At 40.8% G+C, this 20,274-nt stretch overlaps 1 protein-coding gene across 1 annotated transcript in view; it reads left to right on the top strand.

Annotated features, from left to right (window-relative positions):
• Positions 1-9,812, top strand: part of rims3 (regulating synaptic membrane exocytosis 3) — a 51,978-nt gene extending 42,166 nt beyond the window's left edge. The window contains exons 3-7 of the mRNA XM_033636305.2: positions 3,629-3,770; positions 3,858-3,970; positions 4,506-4,607; positions 4,724-4,863; positions 6,804-9,812. Of these exons, the coding sequence (XP_033492196.2) occupies positions 3,629-3,770; positions 3,858-3,970; positions 4,506-4,607; positions 4,724-4,863; positions 6,804-7,016 (710 nt within the window). The 3' untranslated portion in view covers positions 7,017-9,812. The remainder of the gene's footprint in view (positions 1-3,628; positions 3,771-3,857; positions 3,971-4,505; positions 4,608-4,723; positions 4,864-6,803) is intronic.
• The last annotated feature ends 10,462 nt before the right edge of the window (positions 9,813-20,274 follow it).

Genomic DNA, 20,274 nt, shown 5'->3' with positions numbered 1-20,274 from the left:
CTCCTCTTGTGTTAAATCTCCTCCTTTCAGCCCCCCAAAGTCTCATCAAGTGGCTTTGTTTGCTATCTGTTTATCTCTGTAGTGATGGTGATGATGCGGGGTGTCTGCGGTTGTCATAGAGATGAGATGGGCACGGCGAGGATGCTTAATGAGCTTGGAGTTGCTTAGTCTAATGAAGTGGGACGGCTGTACCTGGGTGTGCGCTTAACTGGCAACAATAAGCAAGCGCTTGTTAAAAGTCTCCTTTGGTGACTGCACCATTCATCTATCTGTTCTCCTACAGAGGAGAGATGTGCGAGTTTCTACAGCAACTGCAGTCATAATGAGCTGCACGGGTGCAGCAATAAAACACAGGAAGTTAGTCTGCTTTTCTTGTTATTGCTTTGTTAACCAGTGATTTATCCCCAAATTAACACATTGAAGGAGAAAAGTTAGAGGCGTCTGTAAAAGCTTTAAAACATTTGCAAGAACTTAAACCTCTACTGCAGGACTTCAAAAAATGTGCCAGCATAGAAAGCCCCTGTCAAAAGGAAGTCCTGGGAAATAAGTCGGAGACTTTGTAGAAGTCTTTATAAAGCAAGCTTTGCCGACACGACGACTCACAGCAGCTTTCTCATCCCCTTGTTTGAGTAAACTGTCACCGTGTTGCCCCGACTGCTCACGTGCAGACACTGTGTGTGTGAGAGTGTAAATGTTGTACAGAGGTGTGAATACACAGACACTAGTGCTATCTAGTGTCAGCATGCACTTGTGTGTGAATGTGTGTGTGCGTCTCTGTAGATTATTGTGTTAAACAGTTTGGGGAATTTGAAGTTTTTATATTGTTTTATTGTTTACAGTTGTAGATGTCGCGGAAAATGAAAGTGTTTCTTTTTATTTGTCTCTTTTGTTTTACATCTTCCTCCCTCCTACTATCAGGTTCAGCCTTTACAGCTGGGGTAGGCCGTTTTATTTAGGCTGCATCATCTTTAAGCTCTGTGTTTTTTTGTTTTTTTTTTTTGTTTTTTTTTAGATTTAGAAAATTTAGCCCATGACCGGAGACTTTGAACAATCAAAGACCATTTCAGAGAGGTCGTTCCCGTTGTCTGTTTTACAAATGCAGATACGTTTGCACGTCCCTTCAGTGAAAGCCTGATTCAGTCAGAGACAATAAAGGGATGAAGAGAATATGTTGCCAATACTTTAACCTTCTGCTAACGGGAGCCTAAAGCTCATGACTCTGGCATCAAGTTCACGTTAATGTTAATGTTAGCCAGTGCCTCGCATTATAATGTGTCCTTTGCCTCACTCCCCGCCACAACAGACCACGGTGTTTCCACAGAATAAGAGTGTATGTGTGGCAGTAGCTGACTCCAGGGGTGGACAACAGTCACCGACAGCAGCCTGTGTGTCCTTTTGTATCATTCTGTGTCCCGTCTCTAAATTAAGAGGTTCTTGTGGGTCCCTGAACGCAGCACAGGCAGATCTCCATCATTTCTTTTTTCCTCAGCAGCAGTTTGTGACTTGCAGGGTGGATAATTGGTCTGTCCTTCCAGTTAGAGCTGATCAGATCAGATCAGTCGATGAGAGGAGCAGCTGCTGTGAGTGAATGCAAACTTTTAGACCCAGCAGAATGAACAGTGAAGTTCACTGTCAATGTGCCTAGCAGTCTTCTGCTCTGTCTGTGCCTCGAGTGTGCTCTGCTCTTCGACAGTAGTGCTTTTAATGAACGGTCCAGCTCCAAAAAAAAAAAAAAATTTCTTTGTGGCAGCAGAAGTTTTAATCATGCTGGGCCAACGAAAAATAAATTAATGTGTGGGAAAGCCTTGTACTACCTCTCCAGGAGGAGGCCGGGCCAGCAGCCGCAGCACCACAAATCCAGCTAGCGCAAACCTGCAAGCCACCACAGTTGCCGACCAAAAGTCCGTCTCCAGGGCTGCTGCCCACTTTCCTCCCAACGAAGCAGTCCACAGTGACTGGGAGTGAGGGACCATGGAGTGGCTAACTAGCTAACTCTTGTCTCATTTTAGGTCTGATAAACAGAGAGCAAGAGAGAAAGGGGCAAGGAGGGGTTGAACGAATGATGTCCATGTTCATCTAGTGGGAGGGGCTTAGGACAGAGAGGGAAGAGCTGCAGGAGGAGGATGTATTTTTTAAAATTCTGCTGTTTTTTTTTTGTTGCCTTTTACAGATTTCTGCTGACCCTAATGTTTTAACTCCAAATACCAATTTGCATCCAATACACATACTCAGTGTGTGTATATATATATATATAAATGTAATTCATGACTTCTGTGATAAATACACTCATTAGGGCTGTAAACGTATGATTATTTTCATACAGTTCCTTTAATCTGATCAGTATTTTGTTGAACAATCCAAGTTTTTGGAATATAAAATGTCAGGAAATATTAATTAACTCGTTATAATTTCCCAGAATCCAAGGTGATGTTTTCAGCTCCTCACATTTGGAAAAAAATAAAGAGAATATTTGGCACTTTTGCTTGAAAAATTACTGCGATGATAACTTTAACTTAAAAATATGTCAGTACTTCAGTGTGTGTTTGTGTCTTTGTTGCCCTGAGGTGCATCAGTGAGCCTGCAGTGCCTCTTTGGACCCTGGGAACTCTGGGTAATGTTGCAAGAAGAATAGTGGAAACAAACTATAGGAGTGATGGCAGGGATAAGGGAAGGGCTGTCTGCCAAAACTGCATGAGTGTGCAACCTTACATGTCACATCCTGAACCCAAATCACATTGACTGTGCCTTAGTACTTTGAACTCAGCATGTCAAGTCACACAGAGATACAGTGTGTCATTACAGGGGATGATGCCCTGAAAGCTTCTTGTGGGGTTAGCAGCTCGCCAGCTCGCTCCTGTTCTCCTAGCGTCAGCAGAGCTGTAAAGCCTAAATACCTTCGCCTCTCCCCCCTCTCAGCTCAGCCTCCTGACTTTCTCTCTACGCCACCGCTCGCAACATTGCTCAAGCTGCCAATTTGTGTGTGTTTCTACCTTGCAAGTCAGGCTCAGGAGTCCCCCTTTGAAGCTTATTGCCCCCCTGCTCAACAGCCATTGTGAAATGGGCTTTACGTGTTTAAAATGGGCTGTAGTAATACCTGCGAAGTGGAGAGATTTTCCAATAGCGCAGGGACGTCCCAGTGGAATTTAGGTGAGATTGCCTTCTTGCTTGAGTGAACTTGTTTCACAATAAATAGTGGAGAGATGGGTGTTCTCAAGGCTACACTGAATTTTCCTTATTTCTGGTGAGACGTTTTAAAAAAGCAAACGTAGTGGATATTTCCCTGTACAGCTTATCTCACAGACTTAAAATGTTTGACAGACACATCCATCTTTGCTCTGTTTTAGGTGTGTTTTTAAAAACTCTGTACCAAAGAAAGCATTCACGGAACAGTATGAGAACCTCTCGCCTGAGGAAACATCTACTTTTATCTGCAGAACAAGATATGTAGGGTTCAGATCTTCTCGTATTTGCGCCTAAATGTACAGGAAGAACATCCCTCATGTAGGTACTGGCCCTGTGTAATACCTGACTTACTTATCAGACAGACTTCCTCTGATTATTACGCTTAGAGGATAATCCTGCTGAAGTAAGGGCACTTAAACCAGGAGCTTTGACCTCTGTTTTTCAGATGGTGGGACGAAGAAGCTTCGCAGCACCATCCGACGGAGCACAGAGACCGGCATCGCCGTGGAAATGAGGAACCGGGTGACACGGCAGGGCAGCAAGGACTCAACTGATGGCAGCACCAACTCAAACAGCTCCGATGGAACGTGAGTATCCGAACCGCAAGTCATCCACCCATCTGTGCACGTTCAGTATCCATCCGTTTTATCGTTATTCTGTTTCTTCTCGCTCAGGTTTGTCTTTCCTACCACACGCCTGGGGCCTGAGAGCCAGTTCAGTGACTTCCTGGATGGACTAGGCCCTGCTCAGATTGTAGGCCGGCAAACACTAGCTACACCCCCCATGGGTAAGTCAAGAGTGAAGTCGACCAACAGCGCCATCTTTTCCTGTTCAGTCCATCTCATTCTCATCTAGATTCCCTTTGTGATTTCATGTGATTCTTTGCACTCATGTAGAAGCAAGATTTAAGTGTGTATAACAACGGCAAAACAGCATCACTTTTAATGTATCATCAACCACACAATCATAGATAACTAAAGCTGTAATATGTGAGGATCTAATGTTGGACTGCAGGATGACAGAGAATCAAACCTGCAGCACTATACTAACACACAAACTGTTAGATGCACAGCAGCATCTAGGAATACTGCACAATACTCGTGTACTCACTCAGCACGGATGAGGTTATTCTTGCATGAGGTATGAATCTTTCATGTAAAGGTCATTGCTTGTGAAAAACAACAGAGCAGAGCTCCACCATACCTGGTTGTAAAGACAGACTCACAGCACTGTGTCGCCCTCTGCAGGTAGATATTGGCTATTACAGCCTCAGTTGGTTCTGATTATTGGGTTGCTATAGATTAATTGTTTGTCCTCTACAGGGGATGTCTATGTAGGCATGGTAGACAGAGGAGGGCAGCTGGAGGTGGAGGTCAACCAGGCCAGAGGGTTGATCCCAAAACCAGGCTCCAAGAACATACCAGGTACTCTGAACCGACTTCACCCGCTGCATTAAAATTCAATTGGCTTTGCCCCTTTGTCCGATCTGTACGCTTGTGTAGGAGTTTCACTGTGTTGTATGTTGTCGCTTTGAATGCAGCGACTTACGTGAAGGTGTATTTGCTGGAGAATGGCGTGTGCCTGGCCAAGAAGAAAACCAAAGTCGTGAAGAAGAATCTGGACCCCACCTACCAGCAGGCTCTGTTGTTTGATGAGAGTCCTCAGGGCAAAGTCCTACAGGTATGAGATTTCTCTGCCTTCCTTCCTTTATTTCTTCAACATTTTTTTATTCCTTCTGAACATTTCTATACACAATACACATGACACGATTGAATCCAATTATTATCAGGCGTTAAAATATGTTTTCGCACCTGTTAAAAGATTTCTAGAAATTCGTGAAACAGTGGCGTTGTCACTCACTTTATAGTAAAATGTCCCATGACATGGACTTGGCTTTTTCATTAGTGAATTTGTGTTTTTCTGCCCGAGTGTAGTCTTTAAATAAAAGGAATCGGAACATTTTATATTTGTCCCTAAAAACAAGGTGCACTCAGCAAGAACATTTTAATGCCTACAGGAAGTTAGGTATGAGAAGGTATTTATTTATCATTACATTTAAGATTTGTGACAAAGTAAGCAACAATCAAAGATAAGAAAACATCCTAATGTATTGTTTATGACAGGAATACTTCACCCCACAAATGACCATTTGTATACCAGTTACTCGGCCCATGTTACATTGAATTTAAACGAAGAATACAAAACTAGAGAAAATTCTTAATGAAGTGAAGTCAAAGGGGTGTGCGTTTAACACAAAATCTTACCATTTAAAGCTGAGGTATAAGTGAAAGTGTGCTCTCTTCAAAGCCAGACTCCATTAAAAAAAAACATACATTTTACCCCACTGAACACTGGTAAAATTACTGTTTTTGTCAATTGAGTCTGGCTTGAAAGCGCTGTCTGGTTGGGAAGCACTGAGCATACAACTGGATAAATGAGACTTGGATTTTACTGCAGGAGTTGTGTGAGAGTTTGTAAATGATTGTTTCAATGTGGTTTTGCCGTTGTTGGACTCACATGTGACCTCAACAATTCTGTAAGGGTTCACACTCACACAGAGTTTAAAGCCTGCGACTCCGAACCAGTCAGTCAGAACTGAGGGAGCTTCTTAGGTCCTGTTTATATGACAATGATTTCAACCGAAAACGGTAAACTTTAGTTGCGTTTTGGCCAATCGTTTACACGACAACGTCATTTTGGGTGCCTGAAAACGCAACATTTTGAAAACCGGTTCCAGATTGCAATTTTTTGGAAACAGCACTGTCTCTGTTGTCATGTAAACTTGCAATATGCAGTTCCTCTGAAAACTGAGACTTTTCACACATGTGCATTCCAGTCACTAAGCATGCGCAAGAAAATCGACCATCACAAAAACAATGGCGGACTCCTGAGCTCTGTTTGTGCTGCTCACCCTGTTGAATTTATCAACACTTCTCCAGCAAAGTGTAGATTTACTGTAGCAACTCCACCTTGTCGTCTGTCCAGTCAAACGTTCGTGTGGTCGCCGTTTTGTTTGTTTATACGTCACCGCTCTGTAGAAGGAAGCGCGTGTTGTTTGATTACAAAGTCACACCGCCAACTACTGGCCTGGCATGTATACTACAGCGGTTTTGGTCATTTTTGTGAATCCGTGTGCACGACAATTGTTATCAAAACGTTGTCGTCTGAACGCGGAACTTTTTTCAAAACAAAAATGAGAAACAATTCAGTTTTCAGCAGATCGCTTTCCTGTAAACATGGCCTCAGATGAGAGGTGAAACGTCTTCAAGAAACGCAAACAAGTCCAGTTGCCTACAATATAGCACTTATGATCATGCAAAAATAACAAAGTTCTCTTCACAAATTTGACGAACTCTGGGTGAGTAATTGATGTACAAATAATCACTTTGGTAATCAAATATTTTATTTATAATTGATAACTAGAAAAGAGACTGCATTGATGATTCAAATGTTACTAAGTCCTGACTGGTGCCATAAGCATGTGATCAAACTCACTTCAAACCAGTTGACACACAAAAAAGAAACCTCTTAGAACCTTTTCTAACATTGGCAAACAATAAATAATTAAACAAACCATATCTTAGTGTTATATGTATAATTTATTCTGGGCCTCTCTGTAGGTAATCGTGTGGGGGGATTACGGGCGAATGGACCACAAGTGCTTCATGGGAATGGCCCAGATCCTTCTTGAGGACTTGGACCTGTCTGCCACAGTCAGCGGCTGGTACAAGCTGTTCCCTACCTCCTCTCTGGCAGATCCCAGCATCGGACCCCTCACCAGACGCCTCTCCCAGTCCTCCCTGGAGAGCGCCACCAGCCCCTCGTGCACCTAGACACCCAGTAGACACGCACATGCACGGGCACAGGCAGAGTCATGCAGACACGGACACACGTACTGTATATACACAACGACTGTATTAGAAGTGCAAGACAGGTAGGCATACACACACATACACATACACACAGATAGATGCAGGTAGACACATTTGACATACAGGTGCAAATACCTGATCTCATCCACATGAATACACACACTGACACTACGTCCATACTCTCACACACTGATCAGTATTTTAGTTGAGAAAACCACGAGCAAATCCAACTTGAAGTAGACTTACGTTACCAGAACATGTAGCATTTCTCGCCATCCCATTTCGACATCTCCTACCATGACACAGCGATCCGCCGGGTGCCATATTCTGCATTCCAAGGTACCAGATATCCGTGGCACGACTCATCCCAGGGCCATCCCGATGCCAGTTTCTAAACTCTCTATGCCAAACTAAGAAAAAAAACTTTATTTTTTAAAACCAAAGCAATTGTTATTGTTGTTCTTATTGCTATAGGTCGTAGGTGAACTAGTATACAATATTAAGTATGGATATGTAGCAGAGTCAATGACTTAGATGTAATGCAAAAAAAGAAGATACACTCTACACACACGGGCTGAGAACAGCAGGCCGAACACAAACACACCTGGGTAACAGGCTTGGATGTTCACATAATGGCTATTATGTGAGGTAGCAGCACTGCTATTCTATAATTTTCACAGGGCAGAGTTTATATATAGATATACATATATATATAAATAGATAGTTAAATACTTATTTGTGTTTATGTATGTATCGGCTGCATTCTGCATGTTTGCTTGCAACCCTTGTAGAGACATTTTGGAGTGCTTCGATTTTTTTATTTCGCTTGCCTCGACCAATGTAACACGAGTATAGCGCCACTTTATTTTGCAAAACAGCACTGCACTGAGTTAGGGAGAATGATGGGTGACGGGGGGAGCGCTATCATCGCCATCTGCAGAAGAAGAGAACAAATTAGTCAGCCAGCTACCCATTCACTGATGAACAAAGTTTCTGATCCTGCCTTCATGTTTTACAGTAAAAGACTGTTGCACCACACAGGGCACGCAGCACAAAGGCAGTCTGGGATATGTGTTCGGCTCCAGTCTGGGGCTCTTGTGTTCCACATCCAGGGGGTGCCACAGTCACACTCTTTCTCTCTCTGTATACCAGCACCCAGACTTCCTGTTGATTTCCCTGTTTCGATGTCATTTTATTTCTTCCTGATTTATAAAGGGGGGCTGGAAGTTTGCCTGTGTCTCACATGCAAACACACACACAGCTGGTACCAACTTTAACCCTCCTACTTTCTCTTGGATCACCCCTCTGCGTCAGACTGACTGTAACTAAACCTGTTGTAAATGTTGTAAACACGTATTCCAAATGAGTTCTTCTTTTTGATATCTGACTATATTACGCCAGTGTTACTTTTCTAGCAGGTTGATTGTGAACCTGCCATGTACGGTAGTTTCAGGTGCAACATGCTCCTCCTCATATATCCTGTCAGGCAACATCATTGTGTTTAAGATAGCACTTTACTGTAATATGTGTGTTATGTTTATGAATCACAAACATGCAGAGGTCGACCACCTGTTTATTTATTTTTTATTTTATTTGGTCAAACTGCAGTGTGCATCTCTGAGTCTTTTAATCGAGTGCCAGCATGGAAATGTAACTCCAGTGTGAAGGACAGCTGAAACAGGTCAGTTCTGCCACTGATTTTCGACATCTGAGCAATCGTGATCGTAAATTATTTGCAAAAAGCTTCAATCTTTTACAACATAAGCTCTTAAAACACATTTTTGTGTAAATAGGTACATTTCACTCTTGAAAACGCATGTCTTGAAGGATAAAGACGTGTGTCCATAATTATATATAATTATATATAAAGAAAATTCTTGTGCATTTTATATATTTAAAGTTTCTTCTTTAAATAAAAAACAAAGTGTTTTCGTTAAAGGTATTCTATGCAGGATTTTCCCTAGTAATTCCTTTCGATTATCACGTGAACGACTAGAAGTGCGATGCGCTGTATTTCTGCCTCTGTTTCCTTATATTCTTCTTATTTTGCTTTGTTCAGGACATTGTTGGGCACAGTGCACAGGTGAGGTTAAAGGGAAATTTTGGTTTATTTCAACCTGTTTCCTATCGTCCTAAATTTGTTTCAAGTGACTAGTGACATAAAAATAATAGTTAGCATGTTAGCCGTTATCCTAGATACAGCCAGGGCGCATAGTAGCGTCAGACCTGTTAAAACGTAAATGAATGGGCATCCCTTCAAGTGCAAAGTTAGTCACTAAACAAGCTTTTTTTCCACAAAGACCGCCTCATATCGTTAGGATAAATGTCAGAGAACATATAGAAAATGACATGTAAACGTGTTGTCTTACCTTACCGATGTGCTGCCATGTTTGTTTACCATCTAGCTCTGCTTTCCAAAGCGCGGCCAAAATATCGCGAGAACAAGCAGCGATCTCATACAGTGATCCATAAAGAAGGGGTCCCACTCAGACCCATTGTCAGTAACATAAACTCAGTGACATACAATATTGCAAAGCATGTAGCTAACATTTTAGCTCCTCTGGTGGGTAACACACCACACCACATACAAAACTCGCACGAATTTGCAGGAAAAATCCAGGGTCTAAAGCTAGAACTGGATGAAACCATGGTATCATATGATGTAACATCCCTATTCACTTGCATCCCAACCGGGGAAGCAGTGGAAACGGTGAGGCATCATCTTACACAGGACAGAACGTTACCGGACAGAACAAATCTCAATACAGAACAAATTTGCCAGTTACTGGAATTGTGCCTTAACACCACATACTTCCAGTTTAACGGTACTTTTTACAGACAGAAGCATGGCTGTGCTATGGGGTCACCAGTATCCCCCATTGTGGCAAACCTGTATATGGAAAGGGTAGAGCAAAAGGCACTGAACTCTTACAAGGGTACATCACCAAGCCACTGGTTCAGATATGTGGATGACACATGGGTGAAGATCAAATCCCAAGAACTGGAGGCTTTTACTGAGCACATCAACTCAGTGGACAAGAACATCAAGTTCACTAGAGAAGATGTTAATGATAACCACCTACCTTTCTTAGACTGTGATGTGCACTTAGATGAGAACAGGAGCCTCCACATTGGGGTATATAGGAAACCCACACACACAGACCAATATCTTCTTTTTGACTCACACCACCCTCTGGAGCACAAACTGGGAGTTATCAGAACCTTACAGCACAGGGCTGATAATGTACCAACCACCACTCAGGCAAAGGTACGGGAGCACAAACATTTGAGGAGAGCGTTGGAAACTTGTGGCTATCCTAGTTGGACGTTTAACAGAACAAAACGATCCAACAAGAACAATAACTCAGAGAGGGCTGAGGAAGGAAACAAGCGCAGGAACATTGTCATACCCTATGTGTCCGGGGTGTCTGAGAAACTCAGGAGAATTTTCAACCAACACCAAATTCCTGTGTGTTTCAAACCAAGTAACACACTCAGGCAAAAACTGGTACACCCCAAAGACAGGGTACCACACACTCAAAAAAGCAACTTGGTATATGCTGTCCAAAGCAGTGAGGAATGCAAGGACTCATACATTGGTGAAACCAAACAACCATTAAACAAGTGCATGGCTCAACACAGAAGGGCAAACTCCTCAGGTCCAGTTTCTGCTGTTTATTTACATCTAAAGGAGAAGGCTCACTCCTTTGAGGACAGCAATGTGAAAATCTTGGACAGAGAGGACAGATGGTTCGAAAGAGGGGTGAAAGAATCCATCTACGTTAAAATAGCGAAACCGTCTCTAAACAGGGGAGGTGGCCTGAGACACCACCTATCCCCCATTTACAATGCGGCCCTTGCTGCTGTACCTAAGAGATTGAACAACAAAGACTGCCCGAAACTAACCTCAAGTGGCTCAAAGAAACACAATGACAGTCGTTCACTGGTAACCACACATCATGCCTAACGACTGTTGCTCACCAGTGGCCCCACCCACTCCTAACGACCGTCGTTCACTAGTGTGACTCACCTGACCCAAACAATGGTCCAGTGAAACTCCACTAACGAAGTATTGTCTTATGAGGGTGGTGGGTGTACACCTCCACAGAGGTTAAAAACCTGAGTCTTACTCCACTGTTTGTCAGACTAGTGAGGACTAGTCAGACTTATGCGTTGAGAACTGATGAAGCCGCTTGGATAAGAGGCGAAACGTCTTCTAGACAAAATCAAAGTCCAGGTGCCTACGATTTAATTGTTGCCAGAATGGAATTGACCTGGATAAATGAGAATATCCACAGACATACAGTGCCTGAAATCTCGCGAGCTCTAGATAAAGCCCAGCTGGATACTACTCCAGGTGGAGGTGTCTGGTCCTCGGTCACATCCAGACCTTGAAAATAAGGCTGCAACCGCTCCCATTCCTTGCAACAGAGGCATTCCTCTTCTGTGGGCACTGGGGCACAGCATTCACAGGTACACCACCAATCTCCAGAGCTACGCAGCCTTGCAGCAGCCATTCCTCCTCTCTCATCCTCTAACGTTACCTGTTGCGCCTCTCTCTCTCTCCTCCTCCGTTCTTCAATTTCACGAAGCTCTTCGTTAGTGTATTCTGGCTCAAATAAATAAGGGCGGCCATCAAACTCTGCAAAATCAAATTCCTCCTCCACAAAGTCGAAGTCTGGCAAAAAGTCAGCCATTATTCTATAAATCTTTCGTAAAATAAATGAATGAACCTTTCAGGCTACTGTCCGGTTCTGCCTTCCAGCTGTTGCTGCTTGTTCTCACGAGATTTCAGGCACGCTATGAGATCGCTGCTTGTTCTTGCAATATTTTGGCCACGCTTTGGAAAGCAGAGCTAGATGGTAAACAAACATGGCAGCACACCGGTAAGGTAGGACAACACGTTTACATGTCGTTTTTTATATGTTCTCTGACATTTATCCTAACGATATGAGGCGGTCTTTGTGGAAAAAAAGCTTGTTTAGTGGACGAACTTTGCACACAAGGTATGCCCGTTCACTTATGTTTTAACAGGTCTGACGCTACTATGCGCCCCGGCTGTATCTAGGCTAACGGCTAACACTAGTCACTTGAAACAAATTTAGGATGATAGGAGACGGGTTGAAATAAACCGAAATTTCCCTTTAAGACTTTATAAAAACGTAGTGACCAGGTGCCATACCGTGAGGAGGAAGCTACAAAAATTGCGGACACAGCAAAAAAACAAACCACAAATACAGCGAGCTCGTTCCAAAACATCAACTGACAATTCCTGCGTACTATACCTTTAATTTTTAACTTGCACAGTTACCAACATCACTTTTTTCTTTGCATTTAAAGCATATTATTTTGCATGCAAAAACACAAAACAAGGTAAAACTGACCTGTCGGCTGTTCAGGTAAAATGTGCAATGGTTGAGTCTTCACTGGTGGCAGAGGAGCAGCAGGGCAAACTGAGCTACTGGTGTTTACTGTTTTCTTTAAGATGAAAGTTTCATCGTTCTCTTCAGTGGTTCAGAGTGTTTTCGAATCTGTCTGTCTTGGGACCAACGTCCAACCTTGTGTACAGATAAACACACCAGAGTCATGTTTTAGTAGTGTTGTTAGCAGAGATGACAGTCTCAAGTTATAGGCTATTAAAAGCGTGTGCGTGTTTACGAGCTCACATTTGGTTTTATCACCGCCATATGTTGTGTCATCTGCTAAGAACTGTGTAGCTCATGCCTCTCTTCATCTTTCGGCAAAAAGGGAAACTCCGAGGCACTTTGTCTCGTCAGCACCTCAGACCAACAGAATTCACATTTCAGCGCTCTTTGAACTTTGGATAAAAGGATCTATGGCATTCTTGAATCTTTTTTGAGTTGGGGGGTGAAGGATGATGGTCATTTTCTTGATCCTCCCATCGTGTATACAGTCCTTTCCCCGAAGAACCATCAAGGTCTGGGTTCCAATTTCTTTTTACCTTTTTGGAGCTATTTCTTGCTGGATCTGTAACTGTATGGTCATGTATATGAAGTGATTTTATGTACCTTGTTAATTTGTATCTATCTATTTTTGTGGACAGCTGGCATGATGTAAAAATAAGGACTTATACTCTTGGTATTTGCACACATTCTCTTCAGTGTGCGCCTTTTGTGAGGACAAGAAAGCTTGGTTGATGACAGAGAAATGGAAAGACTATAAAGAATATCTAAAAGAACATCCTATATAATAATGTTTAGTCCTTAGCAGACTCTTTAAAAATGCTGCCACTTTGAAGCTTATATAAGACCCTGTATGTCCCTTTGCTGTACGTTGAGTAGCCCTAAACATTAAGAGTTCTAATAATTGAAAGCAGAAAAAGAGACAATGCAAAGAGATGTAAAATTATTCTGTAAGGAGTGTTTCTGCAGAGAGCATATGCCAAATTTGTCCCAATCTTTTAATTCCTGAAACCAAAAGGAAAAGTTGAAACATTGCCTTTATTAGAAGTGTAGTGTGGGTGTGTGTCTTTAAATGAGATCCATTTATTGTACTGCGTGATGCATAATAACTATCAGATAGATGTGAGTGAGAGAAAGATTTTAATGTGTAGATATTTATTAAAAAGCCACTCATACACCGATCAGCCAGAACATTAAAACCACTGACAGGTGAGGTGAATAACATTGAGCATTTTGTTACAATGCATTGTTCTGCTGACAAACCTTTGGTTCTGGCATTCATGTGGATACCACTTGATGCACTCCACCCACCCAAACACCGTTGCACACCCCCGAGCAATGGCACTCCACAATGGCGGTGGCCCCCTCCACAGCAGGACAGTGCTCAAGACATCGACCTGTCCTCCGAATTCCTCAGATACCAACTTGCATGAGTATTCGTGGTACACACTGGTACAGCAGAGATACCACCGAACCACAGTGGGGCCCCCATGGTTCAGACTTGGCCCTGACTTGTCGAGACATGGACACAGGATCTCTGGGAGTGCCCTATGGTGTCTGGCACCAGGGCGTTGGCAGAGGACCCTTTGAGTCCTTTGGGTTACAAGGTGGGGTACCAGCACGTCCCACAGATGCTCCAACGGATTGGGATCTGGGGACTTTGGAGGCCAGGTCAACACCTTGAGCTCTTTGTCACATTCCTTGGGTCATTCCTGAACAGTTTTTGGGGTGTAGCACGGGGTATTGTCTGGCTGGAGGCCATCGTCTTCGGAGAGTGTCATTGCCACGAGGGTTGGTTCTTGGTCTGCAACAATATTCAGGTGGGTGGAGCGCATCAAGTGGTTTCTACGTGAATGCCAGGGCCAAAGGTTTGCCAGCAGAACATTGCATTGTACCAAAAATAATGGATGTTATTCACTTCATCTGTCAGTGGTTGTGGCTGATCGGTGTAAACTCAAGTGGTGGACCACAGCGAGGAGCTTTTAAGGATCAGGGTTTTCAGATTTGAACATTAGCACCTCTCGTCATTGCATGGACCTTAGATTAGAACAAACTGACTGTAGTATTACATGATCAACATGCATTGTCTCATCACATTTGATTTATTTCAACACTACTCTTTTAAGGTTGCGTAAGGAGAGGTAGAAGCCTCACAAGCAGCAGGGTTAATAACGGCAGGGCGGAGTTAACGCGAAGGTAGCTGCGTGTAAGCAGGTCGCTGACTTGTTGGATTAATCAGAGTGTCCATTAAAGACACTTTGGCAGTTTGGAGCATGTAGAGCTTGATACACAGACGGGTAAATATAGTGTTAGCTTGGGTTAGGCAGTATCTGGCTCAGCTGAGGTGTGAATGTAAAAGCTGAGGATGCTTTGGAATGTAAACTCATACTCTTGCTTGCTTCCCTGTAAAATCCACCATCCAACTTTTATCGTGTGCAAAACTTTTTATACGTATCTTCAATCGACCTGATTCGTCTCTTGAGTGCTACGTTGGAAATGTATTTTATTTTTGTAAGGAGAGCGGTATTATTCAGAGAAGGAGGAGAGAGAGTCAGAGAGGCAAAAACCTGCCTTGAGATTTTCGCGAAAATGAGGGCTTGTTCATTTTACAATGGCCTTATTTTGTGTAGGAGACATTGCTTCACTATTGTAGCACACAACTGAAAGTTTTGACAAATGTATTTTGCTTGAAAATATTGTACCGAAGTTATATATGTGTATATGTATAGTTTTATGAATGTATTTCTTAATCCTTACACCAGGACTGAGTGTAATTTTTTTGTCATCTTGTTTGCTATACCGTCTCTTTGAAGACTTTCCAGGGACCTTGCCCGAGTTGGTTCGGGCAGCCCCGACTTTTACCGTGCTGTATACTGTATGTCTTATTCTTTGTGTGTTCATTTTAAAAAGAACAGCTCTGTGGTTGAAACAAAGCATGAATTCTGTCTGGCGAAATGCTTTTTTATTTATTGAATTCGCCACGATGACTTTCAAGCTGAAGGATTGCTATTCCCCTCCTGTACCGATTAACTCGATTTTATCTACCAGGCTGATGGAATTGTTTATGATTTTTGTACTTTGAACTTGAAAACGTTCGCCGCATGGTTACTCTGATGATTTTCTTGTATTTAATCTTTACGATGGTATGATTATGATGATTATGATAATGACACGTGATGAGAGAGTCAGTTAGACCCAGTACAATGTCATAGGGAAATCACTGAGATGCAAAAAAAAAAAAAAGCTGTATCTTAAAGTAGCATGGACTTAGCTTTCCACCTTCTCTTCTGGCAATAACTATTGGCTGTAGCCTGTTGCTGAGGCCTTCACCTTTGGCCTCGGCCTCTTTCTCAATCATTAGGTCGTAGCAACCTCAGGCTGACTCTGTGTCAGCCCGCCACCACGACAAATATGATAAAAAGTCAGATCACATTCACAAGCACTAGAAGCAATTTAGACTCGAAAGAGCATGAGGTGCATTGTGAATAACTGCTATTTGACAATAGCCCCCATGAGCAACACATTTTTATTTTTAAAATTTTTAATTGACTTTCGTTCTCTAATGAAGCATGCATTCCAAATGTCTGTTTGCCAATGTAGCAGCTGTCAATGAGAGCAAAACAGACGCTGATTGGAGTTTTTGCTGCTGAATATGCTAGTTTGTCTTCATCCGTGTCTATAAATGTCGGTAATCACAGCACAAGTCTCCTGAGTAGCCATTCTGTCCTTTTAGCTGTCTGTCAAACTATATTAAGGCCACTGTAGCTCCCCTCCCCTCTATCAAGACAACCTTCATCTTATCAAGCCCAGCAAAGCACATTTGTAACGTCCAAAACTGAGGTAAATCTATGACGTGATTTAATGGACCACAGTGATACTCCCAAGCACACGTAGTAAATGGATGCAGTGGAATCAAATCTGAAGACGGATGGAAGCATCTGGTGAAATAAAACAAAACATTCAGCCCAGTTAAATTGGATTGCTGGTGTTGGTAGATGAGCGGTTGTCTTTTCTTAACCAGCCTTAACCTTTCCACAGTGGAGCTTTCACAGAGTAAGTTTTAAAGGGCAAAGCATAGCAGACCGTCTGATGAGAGGATGCTTATAAAGAGGAAAAAGGGAGCTGTAATTTTATACCTGTGCTTTGTAAATGTTTTCTATGTGCAGTATTTGATAATGTCAAACTGGTATTTTTGTGGTTTGTACGCTGCAGAATTGATTACTTAAGGTGCACGTAGTTTTCTAAGAAAATAGAACCAAATGGAGGAAAAAAAAAAAGATAAATTTCTGATTCAGAAGCCTGTATTTGCATGCCCTTTGACATCTGGACGAAAAGTCAATAAAGTTTATTTGAATCACAAACATTTGTCAATCCTTATTTTGGTCTATGTATGAAGCCCATTTCCAGCAATGATATTTAAAAAAAAAAAAAAAAAAAAGATCCTGCAAGTCCGGTAATGAGAAATTCTCAAAATGATGACTTATTCATCTTAGAATAAAGACTTAGTATCTATAACTAATAAACTTTCTTAAAATAATACTCACCTCAAAATGGTGACCTATTTATCTTGAAATAATGACTTAGAATTGCAATATAATGAAAAACATTCACAAAATAAAAAAAACATTCTCATTAATGATTTGTTATTCTGAGTTATTTATTATTTCGAGACAAGTAAGTAATTATTTTTTTTTTTTTTTAAATAAATTATTTTGAAACATTTCTCATTATTTTGAGATAAGTAAGTAATTATTTATTTTTATTATTATTATTGTTGAAAAATGTCATTATTTGAGATAAGTAATTCAGTATCTATTATTATTTTATTCATTATTATTTTTGAAAAGTTTCCCATAATTTTGAGATACTAATTCATAATTTTGAGATAAGGAATTAATTATTTATTATTATTTTATTCATTATTATTTTTGAAAAAAATCTGATTATTTTGAGATACTAATTCATTATTTTGAGATAATTAATGAATTATTTATTATTATTTTATTAATTATTTTTGAAAAAAGTTTCATTATTTTGAGATAAGTATTTATTTATTATTTTATATTATTTATTTTTGAAAAATACTTTCATTATTTTGAGATACTAATTCATTATTTTGAGCTAAGTAATACATTATTTATTATTATTTTATTCATTATTTTTGAAAAAGTTTCATTATTTCAAGACAAGTAATTATTCTAATTATTTATTATTTCATTTTAATTAGTATTATTATTATTTTTGAAAAAAGTTTCATTATTTTGAGATAAGTAATTAATTATTCATTATTACTTTATTCATTATTATTTTTGAAAATGTTCTTATTATTTATACTAATTCATTATTTCAAGGTAAGGGAGTCATTAGTTCAATTAAGTTTCTCACTATGACTAACAAGATCTTTTTTTTTCATCACATTGGTAAAAAAAACCCATACTATTCTGTCCAAGTGTCAAAGTGTGGTTTGTATTGCTTTAAATAATTGTTCTCAAGTCATGCATAGGCCTCACTCAAACAGGCGAAAGAATGTTAGTACTTGGGCGGGACTGATTGTGTAAAAATTTCAAATCACTACAATTTATAGAATTTAATCAAAACAATATTTATTTTTTATGTTTTCACAGAGACAAATATCATATGTTACATATTCTCAAATTGAAGTGACTAATCGTGTCGACATGAGATCAAAAGGGGGCGAAGCATGTGAAAAAAATGCAGAACTAATATACAGTACATGTTCATCCATCTTGTTTAAGAAACACAATATACAGAGATATTCTGATAAAGAATAAAGTACACAATATCTTGATTGACAAGTACATAAAAAGATACATTCCTTTAATTGCTCTTATTTCACAGAAAATATACCAGACAAAAAAAGGAACTGATCACAAGCAAACTAAAGTTAAAAGATGATCATAACGTAAAGAGCTCAGGTGAAGCTTCATCGCCCACAGAGACAGATTTCTACTGCTTCTCCAGAAACATCTCGTCGCCTGCTGACAGATCTGCTGTTACACTGCAGAGATGACACATTGTCTTATGGTGATATTGCTCTCAGCAGAGAAAGTGACTGCTGCTGACACACTGTTGCCTCCATTGCCACCAAATGAGCTAAAATTGAAAGAAATACCTGGAAGGAATGGACGAGTTTCTGAGTTGTGAAAGGCTGTACTGCTTGTTTATTGGCAGCAGTTAGTTTGAATCTTATTATGCCAGATTATGTTAATTTATTTCTCTTTTAGCTCCTACCCGTCACATTCAGAGTGGCAATTACCACCTAAGTACTCCTACGGAAAAACAGAAAGACAGATTATTTACACAATGGCTTCATGCATTTATAAGAATGAACATCTTTAGAAACGCTCTCAGAGAAATCAGGACACAGAGAGATGGCGTGTGTGGGCGAGGTGTAGAAGGGTTAACTAAAACATCGAGAGGTGACAGATTGTGGTCGTACAATCGCTTTTCGCTTCACAATGTGGTTTGGCCAAATTGTAAACGCCCCCGTTGAGTGACCTGAAAATGCGTCAGCCTGGTCACAGTTTGCTCCTAGTTTGACGATGAGACAGGTACATTAAAACCTGCAAACAGGACAGGACGCTGTTGACCACAGGACATTCAAAAGACAGTGTACACAAGTCGTAGAATATCAAAAACAGACATTCATTCGTTTTGTGTGTATTCAAATGGAGTCCAGTTCAGTCGTGAAACACATTCAGGACGCACATTCGTTGAGACATTTTGTTGGTCTTGGTCAGAGACTGATCAACATGAAGAGAGAAACATTCAGAGAGACACATTCGGATATCTTAATAAACATACAGTACATACAATCAGAGCTAGATAAACATTCTCCTCATGCAATTCAGTGGAAGAATCTGAAACGCGGCTGATCTGTACCTTAAAGTTTGTCTCTTTCCACCTCTCTCTCAATCTTATTTACAGACATTCAACACGATTTGAGGCCTCTATTGTACAAGGTAGATTAACTCGAGGTGCGTGAGCGTTACCTCAACATTGACATGCATGCAAGTGACTTTGTAAGTGTCCCACCCTTGCTGAGGAAATAGCACAGTGAATTGATATGCCCAAACATTCATCGTGTAAGAGCAAGTGTGTACTGTTAAAGGACTGCTTAATTTGATTTCCTACTAATCACTAGTTGTGTGGCTACACAGATGTAACAAAGCATTGGAATACTGTACAACCTTAATAAAGCTAGCTTGATCTTTGGTCTCCCAAAATCCAGGTTAGGACTTTTGACACTTAAAGTCGGGATTAGATATCGAATCTAAAAGAAGCCCTCTGTAAACTGAGTAGAAGACATCATGAGTAAGGGCTGATTAGATAGGTTTTGCTGCTGCTTTAACTTGTGAGAAACTGAGGCTCTACGAACTTATCAACACCTAAAGGGATTTCTTACATTTTACTATAGATGTACAGGTAGGATAACTTAAGTATTTAGGATGGTGATACATTGGTTTTTGGAAGATTTTACGATTTTTTCCTACTTACAGACCCAGGCTAATTTATTCCTGCTTTTCCCTACTTGCAGCTTGACATTGTGTGATGAATTAAGACACTAGCCTAGCCTAGCCTACCTTGATTCACCTATAATTGATATAATTTAAAATGATTGTCACCGAATGTATCAAACTCTTCACTGCTATGCGCATGAAAGCTGGCTGCAAAAATATCTGTAGTTCCTCCTTCACAAATATGGTTGCGGCTAAAATTAGGCTAACAGCTAAAAGGTTGATATTCCCAACGACCATATCTTTTTTTCTCTCTCA

Source organism: Epinephelus lanceolatus, chromosome 16 (genome assembly GCF_041903045.1).
Source record: "Epinephelus lanceolatus isolate andai-2023 chromosome 16, ASM4190304v1, whole genome shotgun sequence".
NCBI lineage: Eukaryota > Metazoa > Chordata > Actinopteri > Perciformes > Serranidae > Epinephelus > Epinephelus lanceolatus.
This window is presented reverse-complemented; position numbering and strand designations above follow the sequence as displayed.